This window comes from Marmota monax, unplaced genomic scaffold (genome assembly GCF_021218885.2).
Source record: "Marmota monax isolate L192 unplaced genomic scaffold, Marmota_monax_Labrador192_F-V1.1 WCK01_AAM20220418_F8-fsc00008, whole genome shotgun sequence".
NCBI lineage: Eukaryota > Metazoa > Chordata > Mammalia > Rodentia > Sciuridae > Marmota > Marmota monax.
Window position 1 is genome coordinate 13561747 of NW_026694432.1, and position 24934 is coordinate 13586680.

The 24934-nt window shown below is 38.4% G+C and overlaps 1 protein-coding gene across 1 annotated transcript in view; it reads left to right on the top strand.

The window, feature by feature from the left end:
- Kiaa0319l (KIAA0319 like) overlaps positions 1-24934 on the top strand; it is a 115710-nt gene that overhangs the window by 629 nt on the left and 90147 nt on the right. Inside the window, exon 2 of the mRNA XM_046468910.2 lies at positions 2619-2788. Within this exon, the coding sequence (XP_046324866.1) occupies positions 2647-2788 (142 nt within the window). The 5' untranslated portion in view covers positions 2619-2646. The remainder of the gene's footprint in view (positions 1-2618; positions 2789-24934) is intronic.

The window sequence follows — 24934 nt, forward strand, 5'->3', positions numbered from 1 at the left end:
ATGCTTTGTCTTCTCTCACCTCGTGATAGTTGGGCTCATCGACATTGGATGCTGTTAGTAAAGAGCATTAGTCGACTCTCCTTGTGCTTTCTTATGATTCACAGACTGGAAACTAGGAACAATTTGGAAAGACGACCTCCCAGAACAATCTGTTCATTTTTCCAGCTATTTGGAAAACAGTGTCTGCAAATATAAGCAAAGCTATTCATGGCAGTCTGTTCTGTAACTTTCCCAAATATCTGAGACTTTTTTTTTCTTTAAAGTTTTATTTTTGATTACTCACACGCGCTGAATAGGCTTTTTCAGACGTGCTCTGTCGTTGTTCAAACATATCTTATCGCTGTGTACATAAATGGAGTTCCACGTATGTAGCTGACAGACTGAACTATGATACATCCCCCATCAACCTGAAGTATTAAGTAAACATTACCCCCTGCTCTGTCTGAACAGCTGCTGCAACAGAGAGTGCTTTTATTTCGGTTGTTCTTGTAACGCCCTAAATGCCAGAACTATTGGGAGCTTTTCTAGATTTTCATTTGTCAAGTATTGTGGGGGTGTGTGTTCTCTCCCTGAGTTGTTATCCTTTGATTCCATAACAAACCATTTGGATCTTGGTAATGTGTTGTTCCTGCCTGTGGTCAGCAAGCCTTTAACTGGACCCTAGCAGTGATTTGTGCCCATAGGCAATTGTAGGTTTCAGTAGAAGGACTGGTTAGGTGTTCAAATAGAAATAGATGTGCCTCTGTTATGCACAGTTTGTAAGATATTGCACTTCTAATTAGCTTGCTAGTCCGATGGTGTTTATTACTCCTGTTTTCAAAGCCTATTCATTTCTTTTTCTGCCTTTCCCACCCACCTGCCAGGCTATTGATGACAGGTGTTGAGTCACCTTGAGTTTTAAATCCTTTTGTGGTAGGTAGAAATGTGTTGGGTAAGATCTCTCTCTCGCACACACCCATTCCAGCTTGGGAGGCTACAGAAGTTTTGCTGGATATACTTTCTAACTTCAGCTCCATTTCATAATCTCTTGAGTGTATCTCTGGCCCACACATCTATCTGCCCCTGCCCCTTCCCTTCCCTAACAGAAAACTATGAAACAAACTAGAAATAGGAATTGTCTTCTCTCTTTTTTTTTTTTTGGTGCTGGGGATGGAGCCCAGTGCCTCATGCTTGCTAGGCAAGTGCTTTAACACTGAGCTACATCCCCAACCCCTTGATATAGGAATTGTTGGAAACTGGACACGAAAGATGAAGTCCTTCATATAGTTAGGGCTCAGTGAAAACCTTTTCTTAGATGTGCTACACCTCAGTTTTGCAGTGGTGTGTTTATGTTTGTTTCCTGGCATTAGCTTTGAAATCCAACTCAGGTAATGCTGATCTGGATCCCTGTAGGCTAGCTGGGGGTGAAAGTTAGGGGTTGTCAGTCTGTGTTGTTTGCCAGATGTGGATGACAGGCATACATATATATTTAAATTTTTTTTTTGGTGGGGAGGTACTATTGAATCCAGGGCCTTACTCATGAGAGTTCCACCATTGAGCTATACCTGAAGCCCATTTTTAAAATTTTATTTTGAAAGGGTCTTGCTAAATTTGCATAGACTGTCCTTGAACTTGTTATCTTCCTGCCTCAGCCTCCTATGTACCTGGGATTACAGGTGTGTATCAGGATACCTGGCCGATGGATACATATTTAGTAGTTTTTGTTTTTTGAGATGGGGATCTATGGTGTTGCTCACGCTGGCCTTGAATTCCTAGGCTCACACATCCTGTTTCCTCAGCCTCCTGAGAAGCTGGTGCAAGCCACTTTGCCTAGCCAATAGATTATTGAATTACTTCTTCAGAACTTTATCAACTCATAATATTTCAAGATTTACATAACAATTTATAGAATATAGCAAAGTTATGTAAGAAGGAAGAAACTTTTTTTTTTTTTTTTTAATTTTCCTGCTAGAAGGGACCTAAATCATCTAGCCCTTGAATTCTGGAGTAGCCAGAAAAGTGCCTGACATAAATATTTGCTGAATGTATGTATGAATTTAAGCCAGGAATTGCAGATGACTCTTGAGGATTGGGGGGAGGGGGTAACATGAAGTATAAATTGGGTAGATTTTAAAGATACTAGTGGTGGGAATTGTAACAAACTGGAGAGTGACAGTGCATGCCCTAAATATGATCCCATTAAAATATTTTTACAACTCCCTCAAGTTTAGTTAGAAGTCCAACATCTTTTCATAGATAAGAAAATGTGTTTGGTCAAAGACCCAAAGCTTTAGCAGAACGGGAACTGAAAAAATCAAAGTTTTTTTTTTTTTTTTTTTTTTCAGACTGATACTCTTTCTATTCTGTTATATAGATGGTTTACTGTTAGTTAGACAATAATGGAATATAAAATGTTTCAGTTTTACAGTGAATTCATTTTATATCCCTTGCTCTGTTATTTTGATAATTATAGGCTGTGTCAAAGCTCAGGTTTAAAATTTACAGGCAGGGATGTGCACTGAAAGACAAACTTGAAATTTTTCTTTCTCCTAATCTGACACATTCTCCAGCATTCCACATTTCTAGGAATCAATTATTAATTACTTGGCATTTAATTTCTTCTCTTTCTGTCTTTCTAGTGTACTGGTTCTGCCAGTCTGGAAGGCCATGGAGAGGAGGCCGGGAGTCAAGCCAAGTCTCACTTCCTGGATTTTATCAGGATATTGTTGGCAGACATCCATGAGGTGGTTGAGAAGCCAGTACCTGTTTTATACTTGCTTCTGCTTCAGTGCTCTGTGGTTGTCAACAGGTATTGTTTTCTTTATAGATTTAAGATTAAAAAAGGGCACTCTGTGGGCTGGGGATGTGGCTCAAGCAGTAGTGCGCTTGCCTGGCATGCGTGCGGCCCGGGTTCGATTCTCAGCACCACATACAAACAAAGATGTTGTGTCTGCCGAAAACTAAAAAAAAAATAAATATTAAAAAAAAAAGTTTAAAAAAGGGCACTCTGTGTGTGTCCCTCAGTTCATCTTAACACACTACTAAGAGGCAGAAAAACAGTCTACTAATTGAAAGAAAATGTCATCATTTTGGTGGATATTTAACTTGTTGGGTTAGGTTGTTTTGTTTGGGAACCAAAATTTAAATAAAGAACTGGCATGATCATTTTGAGATTTGAAAGATGCTTTGAAAAGAAAAAGCTTTCAAAGTTGGACAGATCTGGGTCCCGGAGCTGGATGTTTCTACTTAATGACTAAGACCTTAGGCAAGTTATCTAATGTGTTTGAGGAAGGATAAGATCTACCTCATAGTTTGATTTGAAGATATTTTAATTAAAGCATATGGTGTAGCACGCTGAATGGACATGCTTAGTAAATGATACTTTGCTTCCTTTCCTAGAGGAATCTAAACTTACAGAGAGAATAGAATGTATTTCTTGCTTTTTCCATAGAAAATGCTGTGTTTCATAGAGTAGGCTTTCTTCCTCAAGATTATTTCACCCCACTAGAGCCCCTTGCCAGGAGTCAGTACCAAGAAAGCTGAATATCAAAGGAGAATTCCATTTCTGTCGTTTTTTTTTTTTTACTCTTTCAGTTCTTTTGTTGATATGGTTCCTTTCAGAGTATGGAGTGTGAGAAAACAGCAATTCGAGAAAGACTTCTGAGTGTACTGCCATTCTGGGCAATGACCAAAAGCCTTCTGCTATAGAGGTCACCCTTGGGGATAACTAATCAGACTTTTGCTCTTATAATTACAAAGATTTATGTTGCTTTCCTAAAGCAATTAGTGGTCATAATCTTAAGGGCTAAGTAATTACTGTATTTAGCAATTTTAGTAACATCAGCTTTGGGGTTTTTGTTGTCTTATAATGGTGGTTGATGATTAATTGCAAAAAAGTGACCTAAATTTTTTTTTTTTTTTTTTTGGTACCTGGGATTGAACCCAGGGGCACTTTACTACTGAGCCACATTCCCAGCCCTTTTTAAAATATTTTATTTAGAGACAGGGTCTTGCTGGATTGCTTAGCAACTTGCTTAGTTGCTGGGGCTGGCCTTGAACTCCTGCCTCAGCCTCCCAAGCTGGGATAATAGGCATGTGCCACTATGCCTGGTGACCTAAATGTTTTTTTTTACCCTGATGGTTTTTGTTGAATATTTCTAGGCAGCATTTTATTTAAGACCATTTAAATTAAATAAGTAACTGATTTAGCACTATCAAATTAGGAAAATAACATTTTTTTAAAAATATTTTTTAAGTTGTTGATAGACCTTTCTTTCTTTCTTTATATGTGGTGCTGAGATTTGAACCCAGTGCCTCACATATGCCAGGCAAGTGTACTACCGCTGAGTCCCAGCCCCAGCCCAGAAAAACAAAATTTTTGAAGTGTATCAATCACATACCAGACTCCTGGTTATAAACATTGCATATATTTTCCCATTTAATTCTCATAATAACCCTAAAACAGATAGTTTTATTCTCAAATTAGGAAATTGAGGCCCAGAGAGGCAAAATGACCTGACCAAGGTCACACAGCAAGAACATGACAGGTTTGTACCTTCTACAGCATGCTTTTTTTCTTCTGTTGTGCTGCCTTCCAACCACAGGTGATCTTTTTGAGAACTAAAAACTTTCTTTTTACCCAGAACCATGATAAGCAGCTTACTATTTGAGGGATTCAAAAAACAGGGGAGGAAAAACCAATTCTGAGTCTTTCTGTATATTTTAGTTGCACTTGGTTAAGCATACATAGTTTTGTGGATTCCTTGGGCAAGTCTTCAGTACCCTGTTAGCTTGGTGATTAAAAACAGAACCCCAGTGAGTGTAAAGATGCAAAGGTGGTGTAACTAGGAGTGCTCGTGGTGGGAGTTAGGTTATACCAGTTAAACTTTAGAAAAATGTGGAGCTTCCACAATGAAAGTAAAAGATCAATGACCATGTGTGTTCCAGCTGTGGGAATGTGCAGGCAACGCGTGACAGGCATAGTTGTTATGTGTTTTAGTTTGTTGGAATTCTTTCACACTGTTTTGTTTTGGTTTTTTTTGGTTGTTTTTTTTTTTTTTTTAAGAAAACAATCTCCTGGTCTTGCGAGGTGGCCACACCTGTAATCCCAGCAGTTCGGGAGGCGGGGAGGCAGGAGGATCTCAAGTTCAAAGCCAGCCTCAGCAATTTAGCAAGGTGCTAAGCAACTCAGTGAGACCCTGTCTCTAATAAAATACAAAATAGGGCTGGGGATGTGGCTCAGTGGTCGAGTGCCCCTGAGTTCAATCCCTGGTACGCCCCCCCAAAAAACCACAATCTAAATAGATAAAGAGGGTGAAGCCCAGTGGTATCAACAGTGATATAAACTGAGAGTGAAATTAAAGCTGGATACAGTGGTGAGTGCCTGTAATTCCAACTACTTGGGAGGCTGAAGTGGGAGAATTGCTTGAACCCAGGGGTTTGAGGCTATCCTGGGTAGCACAGACTATTTAAAAAGAAAGAAAGAAAGAAAGAAATTAGAGTGAATGTATTTAGGGTGTTCATTCTCATTAGAATGCAAAGAACTGCAGATTAAAATAAGAAGCCCTTTTTATTCTGTCATGTTAAAGTAAAAATATATAAGAGGTTGTGGTGAAGCCCAGTGGTATAGACCTTGTCTAACCTGTGCAAGGCCATGGGTTCAATTCCCAGCTCCTCAAAAAACCAAACCAAACCAAAAACAGAAGTAAAAACATCTAGTGTTGCTAAAGGATGATGTGGTTTCCCTCATATGCTGCTGGAGAATTTTAACAGAGAACTCCTTGGCATAAGTATTCAAGACCTAAAAGGTTTATATCCTTTAACTTAATTCCCCTTTCAAGACTTTATCTCAAGGATATATTCAGGTAGTTTTGCCTGAGAGTATGCATGAACACTTATTTTTTCTATGCTGCGAAACATTGCTGTAACCTGCTCAACAATAGGACAGTGGTGGAATTTTTGCGTATTCACAAATTTGTAGAAGATATTATCTAATCCCTAAATAATTTAGAAGAACAAGAACATGGAGAAATGCTCCTAATGTTAAATGACAAAAGCAAGATATGGAACTGCATTTTCACTGTACTACTAATTATGTGAAAAGAAAAATTATATATGATAGAAAACAGTCTGAAATAAGATATATAACTAAAAGTGTATATTTTTTTGAGTAGTGGAATTATTTTCACTTTATAGTCTATGTTTTTCAGATTCTTTTTTTTTTGAGAGAGAGAGAATTTTTTAATATTTATTTTTTAGTTTTCAGTGGCTACAACATCTTTATTTTATTTTTATGTGGTGCTGAGGATTGAACCCAGTGCCTCACGCATGCCAGGGGAGCATGCTACCGCTTGAGCCACATCCCCAGCCCTCAAGATTCTTTTTCAGTGTATTTGTATAACCTTTTTTATAAGGGGAAAAAAATCTATTTCAAAAAGCAGCAACAAAAAATAGCAGCAAAAAGCAATTGGAGAAGGGTTGGGGATATGGCTCAGTTGGTAGAGTACTTGCTTCACATGTACAAGGCCCTGGGTTCAATCCCCAGCACCCCCCCCCAAAAAAAAAAAAAACAAAGCAATTGGCAATAACCTGAGTCAGCCTGAGTCAGTGTTTATATACTGTGAATATACTCAGTTTTTACCTGAACTCTTATGTTTTTTCTTGATCAGATACATTTTTTCCCCTAGTATTTAGGATTGAACCCAGGCCCATCAGCATTTTACCATTCAGCTATATCCCCAGCACATTTAATTTTTTATTTAGAGACAAGGTCTTGCTAAGGTACTGAGGCTGACCTTAAACTTTCAATCCTCCTGCCTCAGCATTCTGGGACAGGTGTGTACCACTGCATCCAGCATTCAAATATATTCTTAATTGTTCGCTGTTGTTATTAAGCTCATGGAATGTAGGGATTATTCCTGAAAAAAAATAACCAAAATAAGGGAGCTCTTTAATTATCCCCCATTCCTGTTTACCACTTAATAGTTTACGTCTTCCTTGGTAGAGCCCCGGTACCCACAGACTTATACTTTAAGGGCTTCTTTTTCATTTCTTTTTTTGGGTTCAGTGATGAAGCTCACTGCCAGAAAGAAGTGGTTACAGTTTATTTGATAAAAGAACTCTGTTTTCCTTGTAGGCCACTGAATTGCTATTTTTTTGTTTAATTTTACTATTAAATGGCTTGAAAATAGCATTTTGGACCTGGTGATTATCATTTGGAAACAAATGTGAGGTGATCCTAAGAATTTAGGGATTCCTGTAGTAATCTGTCAGTTTCTTGAGAACAGGGTTCTTTCCTTTTTTACTTATGCTAGGTATTCCTAGCAATTACAAGTGCTTGGAACACAGTAGATGCATCATAAAGATATTTACTCACTGAATAAATTAATAAATTAGCAATAGGGGAATTCTCCTTTGAGAATTAAACTGCAAGCTCAACACTATCAGAGCAGAGGTATACAAAGGCCCTTTAAGGAGACACAATACCTTAGAGTCCAATAAGATGCAACTAAAGCCAGGTGAGGTGGCACACAGCTATAATCCCAGTGTCTCGGAGGCTGAGGCAAGAGGATTATGAATTCAAACCCAGCCTCAGCAACTTATTAAAGCCCTAAGTTACTCAGGAGACCCTGTCTCTAAATAAAATATAAAAAAGGACTGGGGATGTGGCTTAGTAGTTAAGTGCCTCTGGATTCAATCCCCAGTACCAAAAAAAAAAAAAAGGGGGTGTGTGGAATCTTAACAAATAGATTAACATATGTAAAGAAAGAATGTGTATATATGAAAGGTGAAGAGGTATACATGTAGGTTTGTGGGAGATGCTAGGTCATGGAAACCTAAAATAAGGACACTAATGTAGACCTAAAACTAACAAGTGGCTATGAAAACTTTTCCTGACCTGCTTTTGGGAAAGAGATTACACAGTTAGTGTATTTAGGGTACAGAGGGAAAAAAATACTCAATTCAGAACCATTATTTGAGAACTTACTTGAAATCTGGTCCTAGGCTAGTCACTGGGGTAAAAAGATGGAGAGATGCTTTGCAGAGTCCTATTGGAACCAGAGAGAAGGCATTTAGCTTAGAGGTGAAGGGAAGATCTGAGGAATCCTTTCCAGAGAGGCCGATGCCTGAGCAGTTTTGAAGATTTAATTAGAAGAATTCAAGAAATGTTCCCAAGCAATGGTTATGTGAGAACAGAGGCATAAAGTATGGAGCAGCCTGGTATAGAAAAGAACCATGACCAGCTGTTGAGTGATGCTGGAGTATAAGAAGCAAAGCTGCCTGAAAGAGGTAGGTGGTGGTCAGGTCACAAAGGATCTTATTTGCCATGTTAAGAAGCCTCTTTTTTTTTTTTTTTTTTCTTTTTAGATATATATGACAGTAGAATGTGTTATATATATATACATATATATATATATATATATATGTATATATATATATGAGAATGTGTGTGTGTGTGTGTGTATATATATATATATAAAACTTATAACAATTAGTATCTCATTCTTATGGTTATACATGATGTGGAGATTCACTGTGGTGTATTCCTATATGAACATAGGAATGTCATGTCCGATTCTTTCTATTATCTTTCCTATTCCTATTCCCCTCCTTTCCCTTCATTCCTTTTTGTCTAATCTGCTGAACTTCTTTTCTTCCCTTCCCTCCTTGTTGTGTTAGCATCTGCATATCAAGGAAGCCTCAGTTTTAATTTTTTATGCAAGTGGTCTTTAAATTATCTTGATTATGTACTATAATTTGTAAAAAATACACTGCAGTATATTCTTACTTATACATTATATCAAGTAACACAGAACTAATTTTTTTCATGTATTTGCTTATATATATGTATGTGTGTGTGTGTGTGTATACACACACACACATATGTATATGTATATATATGTATTTATATATAAATCAAATGCCAAAAACAAAATTTTATTTATATATACATACATACATACATACTGGGGATTGAACCCATGGGCATTCTACCATTGGGTTATATCCCCATCCCTTTTCATTTTGAGACAGTGTCTCACTAAATTGCTGCAGCTGGCTTTGAACTTGCCATCCTCTGGCCTCAGCTTATCAATAGCTGGGATTATAGGTATGTGCCACCATGCCCAGCCAAACTAAAAATTTTAAAAGGATCAACTAAAAACAAATATGAGGTTGTATTTTTTTTTTAGAGAGAATTTTTTAATATTTATTTTCAGTTTTCGGTGGACACAACATATTTTTTTTTTTTTTATGTGGTACTGAGGATCGAACCCAGCGCCCTGGGCATGCCCAGCCCTTTCTTTTTGTACTCTAGTGATTTGTCTGTTTATTTCTTAGAGGCAAATGCTCTACAGTACTTTAATATTGCTATTAACTATATTAATGTGTATTAATTATACCTGTCAATATCTAGGTCAGTTTTGCTAGTGAATAGGAGAATGATAATGGTGGAGATGGGAGAAAGATGGGAGGTTAGGGCTGGAGATAGAGTATTCATTAGGAAGTTAATGAAATATTCCAGGAGAAAATTGATGAGGTTCTCTGGCTTCAAGGAGTCTCTCACTGAAGAGAATAGTTTTACTCAATACAAACCAGTAAATGTAGTTCTAAATAAATGGGTAGACTTTAGGTGTTTTATAATTAGAGATCAGAGTTATTTATTTTTATGAGATATGCCACTAATTGTAGAACAACATCCTTATTTCCAGAATAAAAACCCTGAACCTATTACCAGTTGCTCCCTATTCCCCCAACTCCAGCTCCTGGAAATTACTGCTTTATAACTGCGGTTTTGCTTGTTGTGGGTATTTCATATAAATGAAATCATAACTAACCTTTTGTTTCTGGCTTCTTTTGTTTATGTTTTCAGGGTTCATCTGTGTTGTAGAAGGTATCAGTACTTTATTCCTTTTAACATCTAATTTATCCTGTTGTCTGGATATGCCAAATTTATTTGTTCTTTCACCATTTGGCAGATATTGGGGTATTGCTACTTTTTGGCTATTATGGATAATGGTACTCTGAACATTTTTGGATAAGTTTTTGTGTGAACATGTTTTTCATCGTCCTGAGCATATACCTAGGAGTGGAATTGCTGGATCATGTAGTAACACTTTCTTTAAATTGTTTTCTATGCTCTGTTTTACATTGAGAGTTTCAATTTTCTCTGTGTCTTCATCAATACTTATTATTTCTATCATTTTTGTTATAGTGGAAAAATTTAAAAGGTTAGAAAATCAGAGAACGCTTCATGGAGGAAGCAGAGATTAGCTTGGGACTAATATATATCAGTTTGCTGACATTAACACAGTGAGAGATAAGGACTAGGGAACCAACAGGAGGGTAGAGGTTTCTTAGTTTATTCATTTGTTCATTTTTTATTACTTGCTCAACAAATATTTTCTGAGGTAGGCACTGTTCTTTATGAGACCTCTGTCTAATTCTCTGACTTGGTCTTCCTAGTCAGTGAAACTTTATGAGAGAGCAGATCATATTTGCTTTCTCTGTTCTCCTGTCTCTTTCCTTGCATGAGTCCATTGAGATCTGGCTTCTTCCCAAACCTTGGATTTTGCCAAGGGACCATGACCTTTCTGGTTGGACACTTTCATATTTTACCTTTCCTAACATCTATGCTGCACTGGACACCTTTGCCTATTTTCTTGGGACCCTTTCCTCACTTGCCTTAGATATTCCATGCTTTTGTTTTTTCTCCTTTTAGCTGATGCACTGTCCTTTCTAGTTATTTTTCCTTCCCTCCCTTCTCAGTGTGTCCCATCAGTGTTTCCTTCTTCAGGGTTCTGTTTCAGACCTGTCTCGTCCTGCTCTTTGTGCTCTCTTTACAGTCTCATTCCTGCTCACTACTCCCGGATCTGCAGCTGCTCCTGAGCACCAAATCACCTAGCCACCTGCATGTGACATATCTCTAACTATATGTCTCACAACTACCCTTGTGTTAGCATATCAGAACTGAACTCTTGAATTTTTGCTCCTTTCTCCTCTATTATTCTCTATAAACATAAAGAAAGATCGTCTCTATTTTGAGGTAGAAATTCCTGAGCCATTTTTTTTTTTCAGTTGTAGAAGGACACAGTACTTTTATTTTATTTATTTATTTTTATGTAGTTCTGAGGATCCAACCCAGTGCCTCACGTGCTAGACAAGCACTCTACCGCTGAGCAACAGTCAGAGCTTCCTGAGCCATTCTTTATTCCTTTTTCCTTCACATCCAAAAATCACTGTTCATCTTATGTTTCTTGCTCCATTTCACTGCATATGACATTCCATTCTGCCTGATATATTTTTTTTTTTGGTACTACTTTTGAACCCAGGGGCACTTAACCACTGAGCCACATCCCCAGCCCTTTTTTTGTATTTTATTTAGAGACAAGGTCTCATTGAGTTACTTAGGGCCTCACTGAGTTACGGAGGCTGGCTTTGAACTCAGGATTCTCCTTCCTTACCCTCCCGAGCCATAGGGATTACAGGCATGCACCACCACACCTGGCTTTTGCCTGATATTTTCTTTTCTTTTTCTTTCTTTCTTTTTTTATACAATACCTTTATTTTATTTATTTTATGTGGTGCTGAGGATTGAACCCAGTGCCTTGCATGTGCTAGGTAGAGGAGCACTCTACCACTGAGCCACAATTTCAACCTGCCTGATATTTTCTGATTCAGGTAAACATAAGCTCCTTTCAGATTGCCCTGAAATCTCTGGCCTGAACCCCTTATTAAGCTCTCACATGTTTATACATCTGTCTATTGTTACACCATATTAAACTGTGTGTGATTTTAGGTTTTATGCGGAGAGGTTCAGAGAGTGCTTGCTCTAGAGTATAGCTCATATTCCTAAGGTGAGTCTTTTCTGGTGTCTCCACTGGTGTGATGTTCATGTGGTTTCTTCACTCTGGCAGAGTGAGAGTTTTAACACGCTCTTCGTTTTCTATCTCCAGCACTGCTTGTCTTCTAATGATTCTGTGTCTCTCTCAGCTCTGTAGCATTTGCTATCTAATGAACCTCAAGCAGTCTTGCCCAGTGCCTTTATTTGGTCTCAGACTGGTTGGAGACCTTCCCACAGGATTCTGGGACCCCCTCTTTATAGCTCCTTACTCTCTAGTTTATCATCTCTCAAATTCTAGCCAAACACATATCTTTGCCTCTGAGGCTCAGTGATATCCTTCTGTTTAGGTTACGGATTACTCTGCTATAGTTGGGAAATTGTTCTTTAATAGACGATTGGGCAGTTGTGAGGTTCACGTCAAGCTTTCCTTTTCTCAAGATTGTAGCCTTGTAGGTCTGGGATTGTGGCTCAGCGGTAGAGCACTCGCCTAGCACGGGCGGGACCCGGGTTCAATTCTCAGCACCACATTAAAAAAATAAAGGCATTGTGTTGTGTCCATCTACAAAAAAGATTCTCTCTCTCTCTTAAAAAAAAATAAAGATTGTAGCCTTGTAGTCTCTATTTTCTGTTTTCTTCTGACTAAAACCAGTTGTTTTGTGTATTCTATCAAGCTTTGTAGTTGTTTATAGCAGGATGGTGAGTGGTGCCAGTTCTTCCATCATGGCTGGGAGCAGAAATCTACTGTGATTACTTGTTTATGTGTCTGCTTGCTCCATAAAAAACTCTTACTCAGAATTATATCCCTAGTATCTAGCAACCTAGGTTAGGTTTGGAGTAACCAACCTAAAGACAATGCTGGAAAGAGCACTACATTGGAATGTGTGTGTTAGGGAGCATCCTTCTTTCCTCTCTCCTTTTAGTCTCAGCCCATTAAGTAGGTGCTTTCTCTCCAGGAGGGAACAACATTTGGAAGGTAACTTTTTTTTTTAATATTTTTTTTAGTTATAGTTGGACACAACACCTTTATTTTATTTATTTATTTTTATGTGGTGCTGAGGATCTAACCCAGTGCCTTGCACATGCTAGGCGAGCGCTCTACTGCTGAGCCACAACCCCAGCCCTGTAAGTTAACTTTTGCTCTTTTCTTCACCTTTTCTCTGACTCACTCCACAAACAGCAGAGTGATTTTTTTGGTTGATGAGGTTAGAAAAGAATCCTCTTGTGTGGCCAGTTTTCAGGGTCTGCAATGTTCTCACCCTGCAGTGTGCTACCCTGCCCATGGTAGGACAGCCTGCATTTTCCCAACTGAGTAAGTTTAATTCTATATTGGAAAATATTAAGAAAGGCCAAGTGATTACACATCTCTGCCATGTTCTCCAGTCACCCTATCATTTACTAAAAAAAAAGTCAGTTTGGTCTTCATTTTCCCTAACTGCCATGTTTTATATTTTAATTAGTCTCAAACTTTGGGTGGGAAGGGTTAATTATCATCCTTAGCCCCCTCCCGGTCACAGACTGAAGATGGGACAAAGATAGTTCCTGGTTAAGCAAGAAATCTTTTCCTTACTAGCTGCCGTTTTCTTTTGTTTTTATTCCTACTTGTGTCCATGAGCACAGGTAAATGTACCTGGCACACAGAAGGCTCTCATGGGCCCTGACTTCACTTTCCTCCTTTGCCTTACCCTTTGGTAGGACTTCTAAGGGCTGTAGTCCATGTTATAAGCAGTCAGGCCAAGCGGTGTCTTTCCTTTAAGAGAATGATATGTTATGTTTTTTTTTATTTTTAAACTTTTATTAGAGCATTATAGTTATACCTGGTAGTTGGGCTCATCTTGGCAAAATCATGCATGCATGGAATGTGATTTCAATTCCCATTACCCACCCTGCCTGCTGAGAATGATATATTTTGCGCATGTATTGGTCTTATCTTCAGGGGAAAAGCATTTGGGGAAGAATTTTTAGATGGCGTTATATCCCTGCTCTTCTTGTTTCTGCTGGGCACCTAATTTCAGGTGGATGACTAATGGAATGTATCTTACAGCAATGAGCCTTCAGCAGGAATTTTCCCCTGCCAAACTGTCCTATATTCTTAACTATATTGCAGTACAGGAACATAATAAATTATTAATCCTGAATCTGTCTCCTCAGATTGTAGGATAATGACTTGAGTACATGGCAGCTGGGGGAAGGTAGACTTTTCTGGTAGTTAACACAAACCATATAAACTTTTTGATTCTAAAATTTATCTAGCATTGAACAAATCTGTGGGATCTTGTTATATCACAATTTAATTGACATAAGACCAATCAAAATCCCTAGTTAGCCTCTCTCCAATGAAATTAAATCCTTGTATCTTGCTTAGGTATTCTTTGGTAAAAGACAATCAATCATCTTAAGTCTTTATCTTGGAAAACTATAATTTTGGTGAGTTCTTTTTGTTTTCTAGAAAAAACTATGCAAACATAAATGTGTTTTCTAACTTGTGTAACAAAGAGGGATGAGAAAATGGCATAATTGGCAGTAAACCTAACTCAATTTAAAAGTTCTTTTAAATTGACCCTTCTGAGAAATTTCTCAAGGGAGGAAATATGATAGCTGAGTAGTTTATAAAACAAAATAACAATTTCAAGGCCAAAGTATAGTTTTGGTTTATTTTGGAGATTATATAAAAATTTTAGTAATTAGAACAGCTTCTAATCCAAGACATTCTATAGAATTTGTCAGGAACATGGTCAAGAACTTTATGAGGTTAATGTTTAGATATCTATTTTCAAGTGAGCAGTATTGATAAGTTTGAGTCCAAATGGTTAGCTCTTGATTTGAGGGCCTGTTCTTGCCACCCCCCACCACACATTCTTTTCTTTTTTTGCTGTTGTTTTGGTGCTAAGGATTGAACTCAGGCTGGGTGGGGTGGCACACACCTGTAATCCCAGTGGCTTGGGAGGCTGAGGCAGGAGGATTGGAGGTTCAAAGCCAGCCTCAGTAATTTAGTGAGGCCCTAAGCAACTCAGCAAGACCCTATCTCTAAATAAAATATAAAAAAAGGACTGGGGATGTGGCTCAGTGAGTAGTTAAGTGCCCTGGGTTCAATCCCCTGTACTGAAAAATAAAAGTAAAAAAAGATTGAACCCAGACCCCTGTGTATGCTAAGCAGAGTTCTACTATGAGCTATGCTCGTACACCCTAGGGCCTGCCTTTTAAATTTTCTTTCTGGGCTGGGGATATGGCTCAAGCTGTAGCGTGCTCGCCTGGCATGCATGGGGCCCCGGTTCGATCCTCAGCACCACATACAAACAAAGATGTTGTGTCCGCCGAAACTAAAAAATAAATATTAAAATTCTCTCTCTCTTTCAATCTCTCTCTCTCAAAATAAATAAATAAATAAATAAATTTTCTTTCTGATCCTTCATTCAGGAACTTCCTTAACAAAAATCAGCCCATGTGGTTAAAATCTGATATCTACTTTTGAATCTGCACAGAACTGGATAAGTTTCAAAAAGAAATTATAAGAATTGGTCTTGATTCTGCCTGTTCATCAGCTAATAAGAGAGAGACAGTGGCTAAGAGTGGGGTCAATAGTGAGACAAGCAAGAGTCTTGAGTCCTGGTTTTATAGACTGGGTGGTGTTGCTGAAACCCACTTTCATCAGTGTCTTCATCTATAAAATAGGAATGACAGTACCTCTAGGATTTTTGTGAGGATAAATAAAATATAAAGGGCTTAGCCTGCTCCCAGGTTCATAAATAAAATCCAGCAAATTTTAGCAATAGTTTTTTTAATGTGATGGCATGAAGTCCAAGTTGTTTAAAGTTTTGCCTAAACTCAGGATGATCCAGTGGCCAGCAAGTTTGGGTTCCCTGCTGTTTTGTTTTGTTTTGTTTTTTCCCTAGTACAAAAAACCCAGGGGCGTTTTACCACTGAGCTACATCCCCAGCACCTTGGGGGAAAAAAAAATTTTTTTTGAGACAGGATCTTGCTAAATTGCTGAGGTAGGCCTTGAGCTTGGGATCCTTTTGCCTTAGCCTCCTGAATTGCTGGTATTATAGGTGTGTGCCATCATGCCTGGCTCTAATGGTTTCTTAAGCTTCTGTCCAGTGGAATCTCAGTCCCCACATTTTTATTAAATATAATGTAGGCATCTGGCCTTTCTGCATTGTCAGAAAAAGTTGGCCTCCATTCATTTGGTTTTACAGACTTAGCATTGATTGAAACCCGTTATAGAGTGAACTGTGTTGTCCATTTTCCATGGTGGTAACTTGCCACTAAGGAACATGTCAGGCCACTTGTTTCCTTCTCTAGCTAAGGTAACTTTTCCCCTGGAGGAGGAGGACTCTGTTCTATCATGACACCACCTTGCCCTCTGCCCCGGTTCACTTCCCTCAACACTGATTTTGTGCTTACACTTTGCAAGGCCTTGTTCCAGAACAAGTCAACAGCACTTTTGGATTTTGTGTTAGCAGTAGTTTACAGAGTGAGTTAGTCCCTTCCTTCCTTCTAAGCATATTTATTGTGTCCCGTTATTATTATTTTTTTAATATCTTCATTATTTATTTATTTTTATGTAGTGCTGAGGATAATTAATACCCAGTACCTCACACATGCTAGGTGAGTGAGCGCTTACCACTGAGCCGCAATCCCAGCCCATGTCCCCATTGTTATAAGCATTAGAAATATAGTGGAGAGCAAGACAGATATGGTCTCTGGCTTCATGGAGCCTGCTGTCTATTGACACCTTTGCCTTGCTTAGGGACCAGGAATTCTGTTTCGGAGGAATGATGTTGTTAGTATCAAGTTTCCTTCTGAGAAGTCTGAGGCCTCTTAAGGGTTCTAAGGCAATGAAATGACCATAGGGACGTAGTCTTCCTTGCAGAATTCTAGAAATATAATTGAGGGAATTTGATGTCTCAAGCTAGTCTCAATGAAGTAACCTTCTGGTAAGAGTTAGTAGACTAGAATGAAGTCCCTATATTCAGCTTTGCTTTTAGTCTAGCTTACTCTTTCACCTTTAATAATTACTCCATATCCTTGAATAAGAATTGAGGGTAGTTATCTGGAGATAACACTGTAACAACGGCCTTTGCCCCCAATTTGGAAGCGTGTGTTGTAGGGACAGACGAGGCAAGGCACCTAAGATAGCAGGAAACAGTTTCATTTGGTTGCAGCCAGGTTCAGAGGGTACAACTTTTGCTATAATCAATCCCCTGAACCCCGAGTTCAGGTAGTTTCAGAACTTTAAACCCAGCATGTAAGGGGAGGGGCTCAGAAGTTCACAGTCTATAGAAGTTCACATAAAAGCAGCTTTTTCTTTCACTGGGGCAAGTTATCCCTTCAAGGACAACACCTGAGAAGGGGAGAGCTTCTTCTCCCCTTTCTTTCCTCCTCCTGCCAGCTGTTACCATGGAGCCCATTTGGTGACATCTCTTATCTTAGAAATGTAGACATCTCTGTGAAGCCCAGCTCAAGGCCAGAGACCTTGTTTACACATTTCTACAAACTACTATACTGATACATGTTTGTGAAAAACCAGTAAGGGGGGAGCTGGGAATGTGGCTCAAGCGGTAGCGCGCTCGCCTGGCATGTGTGTGGCCCGGGTTCAATCCTCAGCACCACATACAAACAAAGATGTTGTGTCCGCCGAAAACTAAAAAATAAATATTAAAAATTCTCTCTCTCTCTCTCTCTCTCTTAAAAAAAAAAAAACAAAAAACAAACCAGTAAGGGGGTGTCCAGCTCCTGGAGTGCTGATTTCTTCCTGGCCAGTAGCCAAGTAAAATAGGGCAACACGAAAATAGGAAGTTTATCTACATTGAACTCTTTTGTAGAGACTCTTTTGCTGACAGTCCCAGAATCAGCCAGGGTGAAGATTTCTGGAGAAGCCCAGTGAAGACTTTTCTGTGGAGAAAAGGGGTGGGTATTAGATATACCTGCCAGTTAGCACTTGAAGGTCTTTCCTGCATCAGGGTGCCTCTGTCTTTTTTGGCATCAGGTTTGTTCCTCAGGCCCTCGAGTGAACAGTTCCACTGCTTAGCATTAGGCAAGCACCAGATTATATAAGTACTGAATTTCCCTGGTCAATCACAAAGTAAAACTATAAAATACCCTAAGACAAGAAGGAGTTGTGAATGTACCTGGATGGTGAGTTAAACATTACAGACATTATCTAAGGAAAAACAAAAGCAGAGAGGAATGCTGGCCAGGCCTGTCTGAATCTCTACCCACTGAAGACTCTACCCCTAAAGATGGGACCCCAGAGTATCTCACTCCAATTCTCCTTTTTAAACTCTCCCAGCAGATGATAGGATTTTTAGGAAAGCTCTTTCTTCCAACTGGCTTGACATTATGCTTTGATTCTAATCCAACAGCACATTTGAATTCAAAATAAATGTGTGCTCATGAATTCTCTCACTTTTAGGTAATAAAGGGAATGAGTAGTATTAACAGACCTGGAGAAGGGGTATTTACATTGATTTGGTTTCACTTTGGTAGATTTAATTTCAGACTCAGGTTTACAGTTTTAAGAGAATTGCCATCTTGCTTGTTAAGAGATGGCTCCTTTTTTTTTTTTTTTTTTTTAAATATATATAGCTCAGTGTTTATGTCCTTAACCAAGGGCAGCCTGAGTCAGCTGGAGGCTTATGGAAATGAGCCTGCTAGAGTGAATGAGTCTTAATCAGAATAAATGAAGCAACCTTGTAGAGAGGAGCTGAAGAGCTACATTCCATTTCAGAAAGTTGAGTAATCTGCATCCTGCTGGGTCAGTCTGGGCATCTGGCCTGAAGCAAAACAGCCCCATGCATGTGCTGAAGCAGCGCCAAGCTTTCCTTCTACCTGTGTGCTCTACTTCATCAGTTATAGCTGCTTGGCTTTCAAAATTGCTCTCAGCTGTGCTCCCCGGAGTGCACTTATAAGCTGCACTCTGACATTTCTCACAGTGCACTTTTCAAATAACGGGGTGAATTTTAATGACTCCTTCTTTGAAGGGTTCCAAGGGAGGGCTTGGCCTCTAAGCTCAGGTAAGCAGACCTCAAGAAGGATTATTTGCTGAGTGTGGTCAAGGCAGAAGCAAAAGTTTTCTGACTTGTCCCCGGAGACTTTTCTCTGACAAGTATACCCTCCTTCCCCCCCCCCCAAGCTGCTTTGATTGAGCTATTTCGCCTCCACTCTTTCATATTTCATGTGGGGGTTGCTGCCTTGGCAGCATAGCTGCCCTGTTAGTGGGAAGGAATGATAAGAGTGAAAGTTTTCTCTGTATGATATGTTTTTAGATGTGCCTGTGGAGAATGTATGTGTTTGTGAGAGGCACTGAGACATGTTTGGGTGTTGTTATTACCTCCATCCCTAGAATTAATGTCACTTTTGAATCAGCAGAGAAGTGTTGCCATTTTACAGATGAAGATAAAAGGCCAGTTTCAGTAGTTAAGAGTCTGTACTAAATAATTTGATAGTCAGGAGCTTTGACCAATTCGCCTATTTTTATTTCTGTTAGTAGAATGTGTAAATTACAATCAATTTGAACATGGAGGTATAAGAGAAAGATCTATGTATCCGAATACATGTCATAAAAATGAAGTCTATTGAAAGTAACCTCTCTGCAGTAAATAAGAATACATGGATGTCAATACCAAATTCTCTGAGTGTCAGTGTTACATTAGGGTGATGAATTGGAATACGCTTTTCTAATACTTGTGATTCTTGATTCTTTATAAATGTTGTCTCATATTCAGTGCCTTAAACATGCTACCTGAATTTTAAATATCTTCTCAAGGATACTTAATTCAAATAATGATAACTAATAAATATCCAGGTGTTTCAGGTTAACAAATACTGTACCACGTTAAATAAAACCCAGGTCCTACCATCAGAGAGCTCACGGTATGGAGGTGGAGGTAGATGTAGAACATAAATAAGCACAATAAATTCCAAGATGTGATGGGGCAGCACGACGAGGCAGCAAAGAGTGGAACCCTGTTCTATAGCAGGCTGGAGAGACATGAGATATTCTCATTCCTTTGAACCTTTTTCCAGATTCATCTGAAGTGGTTTTAACCTGCAGAGTTCTTTTTACTATTTTATCTCAGAGGGAGGGAAGATAGGATGTACAGCTCTGTAACGTCTAGAGAGTAAGAGCCCTGAGAAATGTATTTCTGTACAGATACAGATTGGCTTTGATTTAATTTAAATAATCTGGCTCTCAAAAATTCTAAGAATACTAACTACTCACACAGTTTTGCTTTCATTTACACACAGATGAGAAAGCAGCTGTAGCTCTGCTTTTTATTTGCTATAAGCAAAAAGTGGTTTGAGATATTTAAGTTTTTGAAGCTCAGTTGTATTGAGTCCTCACATGTCCCAGTTCAGCCCACTGCAGGGTTTTTTTTTTATTATTTAAAAATTTTTTTTATGACACTTACATAATGCTCCAAAAAGGGAGATTTTCAATGGATAAATTGATATAAACTTTTCTTCTATTGGCCATATCTGCTGAAATAATACTTCATGCCCAGCTATATTCTTTTCTTATTTTTTTTAAGCTTACTGCTGTTTTATTTAATTTACATATCTTTGCTGCAACCTTCTAAATGACCTTTTCCTGAGAAATAAGAAAATAAGCCAGGAAAAAAAAAAAAAGAGAAAGAGCAGAAAAGAACGTCCTCAAAACAAAACAGTTCTCTGATTCAAGGTTCTTTGTGTGGGTTTCAAAAGGAGGTTGGTGTGATTGTGGTGAATGCAAATAATTTATCAGCCCATAATAACTGTAGTCAGAGATGGCAATCAACTGCAGGTTCTTAACAATAATATCTACAAGTGGGCTATACAGGGAATTGCTAGATTCACGACATCCTATCTAGGTGCTTTTCTTTTTAGAAAAAAAATTGTTTTCTTTTTGGAACCACTTTAATACACAGACTAAAGTTTATCTGTTATCATTTGATATCTGTGCTTTTTGAAATACGACAGTGTTATATAGAGAGGTGTGGGCTCCCTTCACACTGTGGCTTGGAGGCGTGCTCTTCTTGCTGACAGCATTCTCTAGAGTCTTTTAGTCATAATGTGGTGGGAGAAAAAGCGGAGCAGGATTCTGAGTACATCACATGCAGCAATGTAACCCCCTAGATAGTTTTTTTTTTCCTCCAAAAGTACATGTTTTAATCATTTGCCGTCAATCTGCCTTTAAATATTATAAAGCCCATGATGACTGGATAATTTCTGAACAGGTGGCTTTATGGTAGGAGAGCTATTTTCATCTACCCCAGTGATTTGATTGATACTTTTTTCTTTTTTGCAGTGCTAGGGATCAAACCCAGGGCCTTATGCATGCTAGGCAACTACTTTACCACTCAGCTATGTCCTCAACTCCTTGATTAATAATACTTGATTATAAAAAATGGCTTTGGGCTAGACCTTGACAGATGATGGGTTAAGAAACTATCCAATTAGTGCAAACTTTTTATTTATTAATAAGTGTCATATAGAAGCTAAATTTATTAGAATTGTGATAGGATGGTTTCTTTTTTCACCCAACAGAAGGTGAGTATGGATCTAGGTGTTAGTAGTGGTGGATGACTATTTGCCTAGATGAACTGGGAGGCTATTCTCCACTGTTGCTTGTTCAAAAATTTTCATGGTGAAAACCTCACTCACCTTTAAGTGATCTGAAATAGATAGCTCAGGGAACTGAAACTTGGTTGGTTCTTTCATGAGGAAAGATTAATTTGAAAGGATTTTCTAGTTTAGGATGTAGGCAGGAAAGGCTCTTTCTGAGCTCCTTATGTTACTCAGTTATCTCTTCATCCACTTGGTTTTTCATGTTACTTAATATCTCTTACCATACTGCTTGTTCAGTGCTTTCCCAATTTAATTTCAGAACTCTAATTTATCAGTGAATTGAGAACTTTGCTTTCCTCTTCTGCCTCATCTTTCAACTAAGGAAATTAATTAACATTAAGGATCTGACTCAAATGACTAAAACTCGAGTTATTGCATTCTGGAGCTGACATCTTTTGCCAATTTTATTAGATTTAAAAATTATTTAGGGCTGGAGGTGTGGCTCAGAGTGGTAGAGCCCTTGCCTACCACGTGTGAGACACTGGGTTCGATTCCTTTTTTTTTTTTTTTAATTATTGGTTGTTTAAAACATTACAAAGCTCTTGACATATCATATTTCATACATTTGATTCAAGTGGATTATGAACTCCCATTTTTACCCCGAATTACACATCCACTTTTTCTTAGCACTGCAAAAAAAAAAAAAATAAATAAAATCAGGTATTGTGTCAATCTACAACTAAAAAAATTTTTTTAAATTATTTAAAGTTTTTTTTTTTTTGTAGTGCTGGGGATTGAACCCAGGGCCTTGTGCATTCAAGGCAAGCGCTCTACCAACTGAGCTATATCCCCAGCCCTACTGGGTAAATTTTTAAGATTAACAAAAACTTTTTACCTACTATGTTCCAGGCATATATGAAGATAAGATACAACCTTAGCTCTTTTTTTTTTTTTTTTAAATTTTTTAGTTTTTGGTGGACACAACATCTTTGTTTGTATGTGGTGCTGAGGATGGAACTCAGGCCGCACGCATGCCAGCGGCATCCCAGCCCCAACCTCAGCTCTTAAAGAGGGCAAAGTTTGGGCTGGGGATGTGGCTCAAGTGGTAGCGGGCTCACCTGACGTGCGTGCCGCTCGGGTTCCATCCTCAGCACCACATATAAACAAAGATGTTGTGTCCGTCAAAAACTAAAAAATAAATATTAAAATTTTCCCTCTCTCTCTCTTTAAAAAAAAAAAAGGGCAAAGTTTATGAGGCAGACAGACAAATATTATCAGGGAGAAAAATGCTATGATAGAGCGAGGCGCAGTGGCAAATGCTTGTGATCCCAGCTAATCAGGAGAATCACAAATTGAGGAGGATCACACATTCGAAGCTCACTGGACAACCTTGTCCCAAAATCAAAAATAAAAAGGGCTGGGGATATAGTTTGGAGTAGAGTGTTTGCATAGCATGCTTGAAGCCCAGCATTCAATCCCCAGTTCCAAAAAACAAACAACAACAACAACAAAACACACACACACACACACACACATACAATCATGTAGATATATGCAGGGTGCACAGAAGACAGCTTGGGGTGAAGATTGCATCAGGAATGTTTTCCTGGAAAAAATGGTGGCTGAGCTGAAAGAAGTATATAGCAACAGCAAAAACAATGGTAGCTAGTATTTACTTAGCGTTTACTATATTCCAGGCATGTGTTAAGTACTTTGCATAGATTATTTCCTTTAATATCTTTAATGACATGGTGAGTTAGGAACTATTATTATTATTTGTGTTTTATACATGAAGAAACTAAGAAATTTGACTCCAGATGACCCAGTTAGGTAGTGACTAGACTGAGATTGAAATGTAGGTAGTCTTATTTTAGCAGCCAAAGCCTCAACTGCAGATTTTTGGGATGGCTGAGAAAAGTTATGGGACCAGGGTATTGATCTTGATATGGGATTTTCTTCCTTCCTTCCTTTCTTTTTAAAAATATTTTTAGTGTAGATGGACACAATATCTTTATTTTATTTATTTTTTTTTATGTAGTGCTGAGAATTGAACCCAGTACTTCGCACATGCTAGACAAGCACTATATCACTGAGCCAGAACTCTAGCCCTTGGGATTTTCTTTGAAACAAATTTCAACTCAATTTTCTAAGAGTTCAGATGAACATCCCTTGGGGACAGAACATATTTTCTTATTAAACCTAAATTAAATGAGAACATTTTGATATTTCATTTAACCTGTGAAACATAGTTATTCTGCTTTAAGTAGATAAATTAAAAGGACCCTCTCCACATTGTCTATAAATATCACTCTCTGTTATACACATGTTATGATACTGTTTGTTTTTTTTTTTTCTCTTGGGCAATTTACCACAAAGCCAGTACTTTGGAGGCTTCTTTAGTGATAGTCTTAGAGGAGTGGATTTGCTCTTCTAAACATTATTGACTAGCTAAGCACTACAACCCCCAGCTTTTCTGATTGAGCCCTTGAAAACTTGTTTTTCATCTGGCAGATCATCTAGAGTTAATGTGAATAATAGCTGAGATGTATGTTGGGTAACTAGTTCCTGAGGAGTTTTATCTTTGATCAGAATGGTCTTGGGGGAAAATGGAAACACTAAAAGAGTCAGAATGTGGATACAAAGCCTAATAATACTTGTATAGCAGTCAGTTCAGTTTCAGCAAATCACCTACACTATAACATTTAACAAACTGTGCTCTTAACAAAGCTAGGCACACAGCAAAGGCAGTGAATGGTAATTATTTTCTTTTAAAAGGACTGCTTTGTGAGGCAGCTGCCACCTTTCAGTATAACCTATATGCAGTTGAGGAAAAAACTCTCCTCTTTTGAAAAAGGAGAGAGGGCAGTGGTTATTACCCCAGCCTTTTCTGAACTTCATAATACTCGATTGTGCTTGTCAAAGGTTTTAGGTACTCCCTCTGCCTTGCTTTCTGAGAATGCTAACCCCTGCAGGAGAGAACTGGTGGGGAGAATAACATGGAGCCATGTTGGGGATTTGCATCCCCAACAGAGCCATTTTTGTTTATCAGTAGGTATACAGGTGACAGACATGCTAACAGTTAAAAAGAAGGTAGAGGTGCCCCCTGAGGGGGTTTGATTTTGAACGATTACTCTTGAGTTTTTTTGGAGATTGATAGGGTGCTTGTTGATCCCGTTGTTTTTTTTTTTTTGGAGGGATATCCATTTTGTTACTACAGACATGTTGGCTAAGACTCACTGCTTCTGAGAGAATACATACTTTTGATGATAGCTACTGGAATACAGGTACAGAGCCATAGTTCACTGGTTACAGCACCAAATTTAAGGCTTCTGCCTTACTACTTGACAGTAGTTCATAATGATCAAAGGAAATCTTTAAACAAATTCTTGTTCATTTTATAAAATTGTGAGTTTTTTTTTTCTTTGTATTAGGTTCACCCAGGGGTGCCTTACCACTGAGCCACATCCCCAGCATTTTTTGTTTTTTATTTTTTATTTTGACACAGTGTCTTGCTAAGTTGCTGAGGGCCTTGCAAAGTTGCTGGGGCTGGCCTGAATTTACGATCCT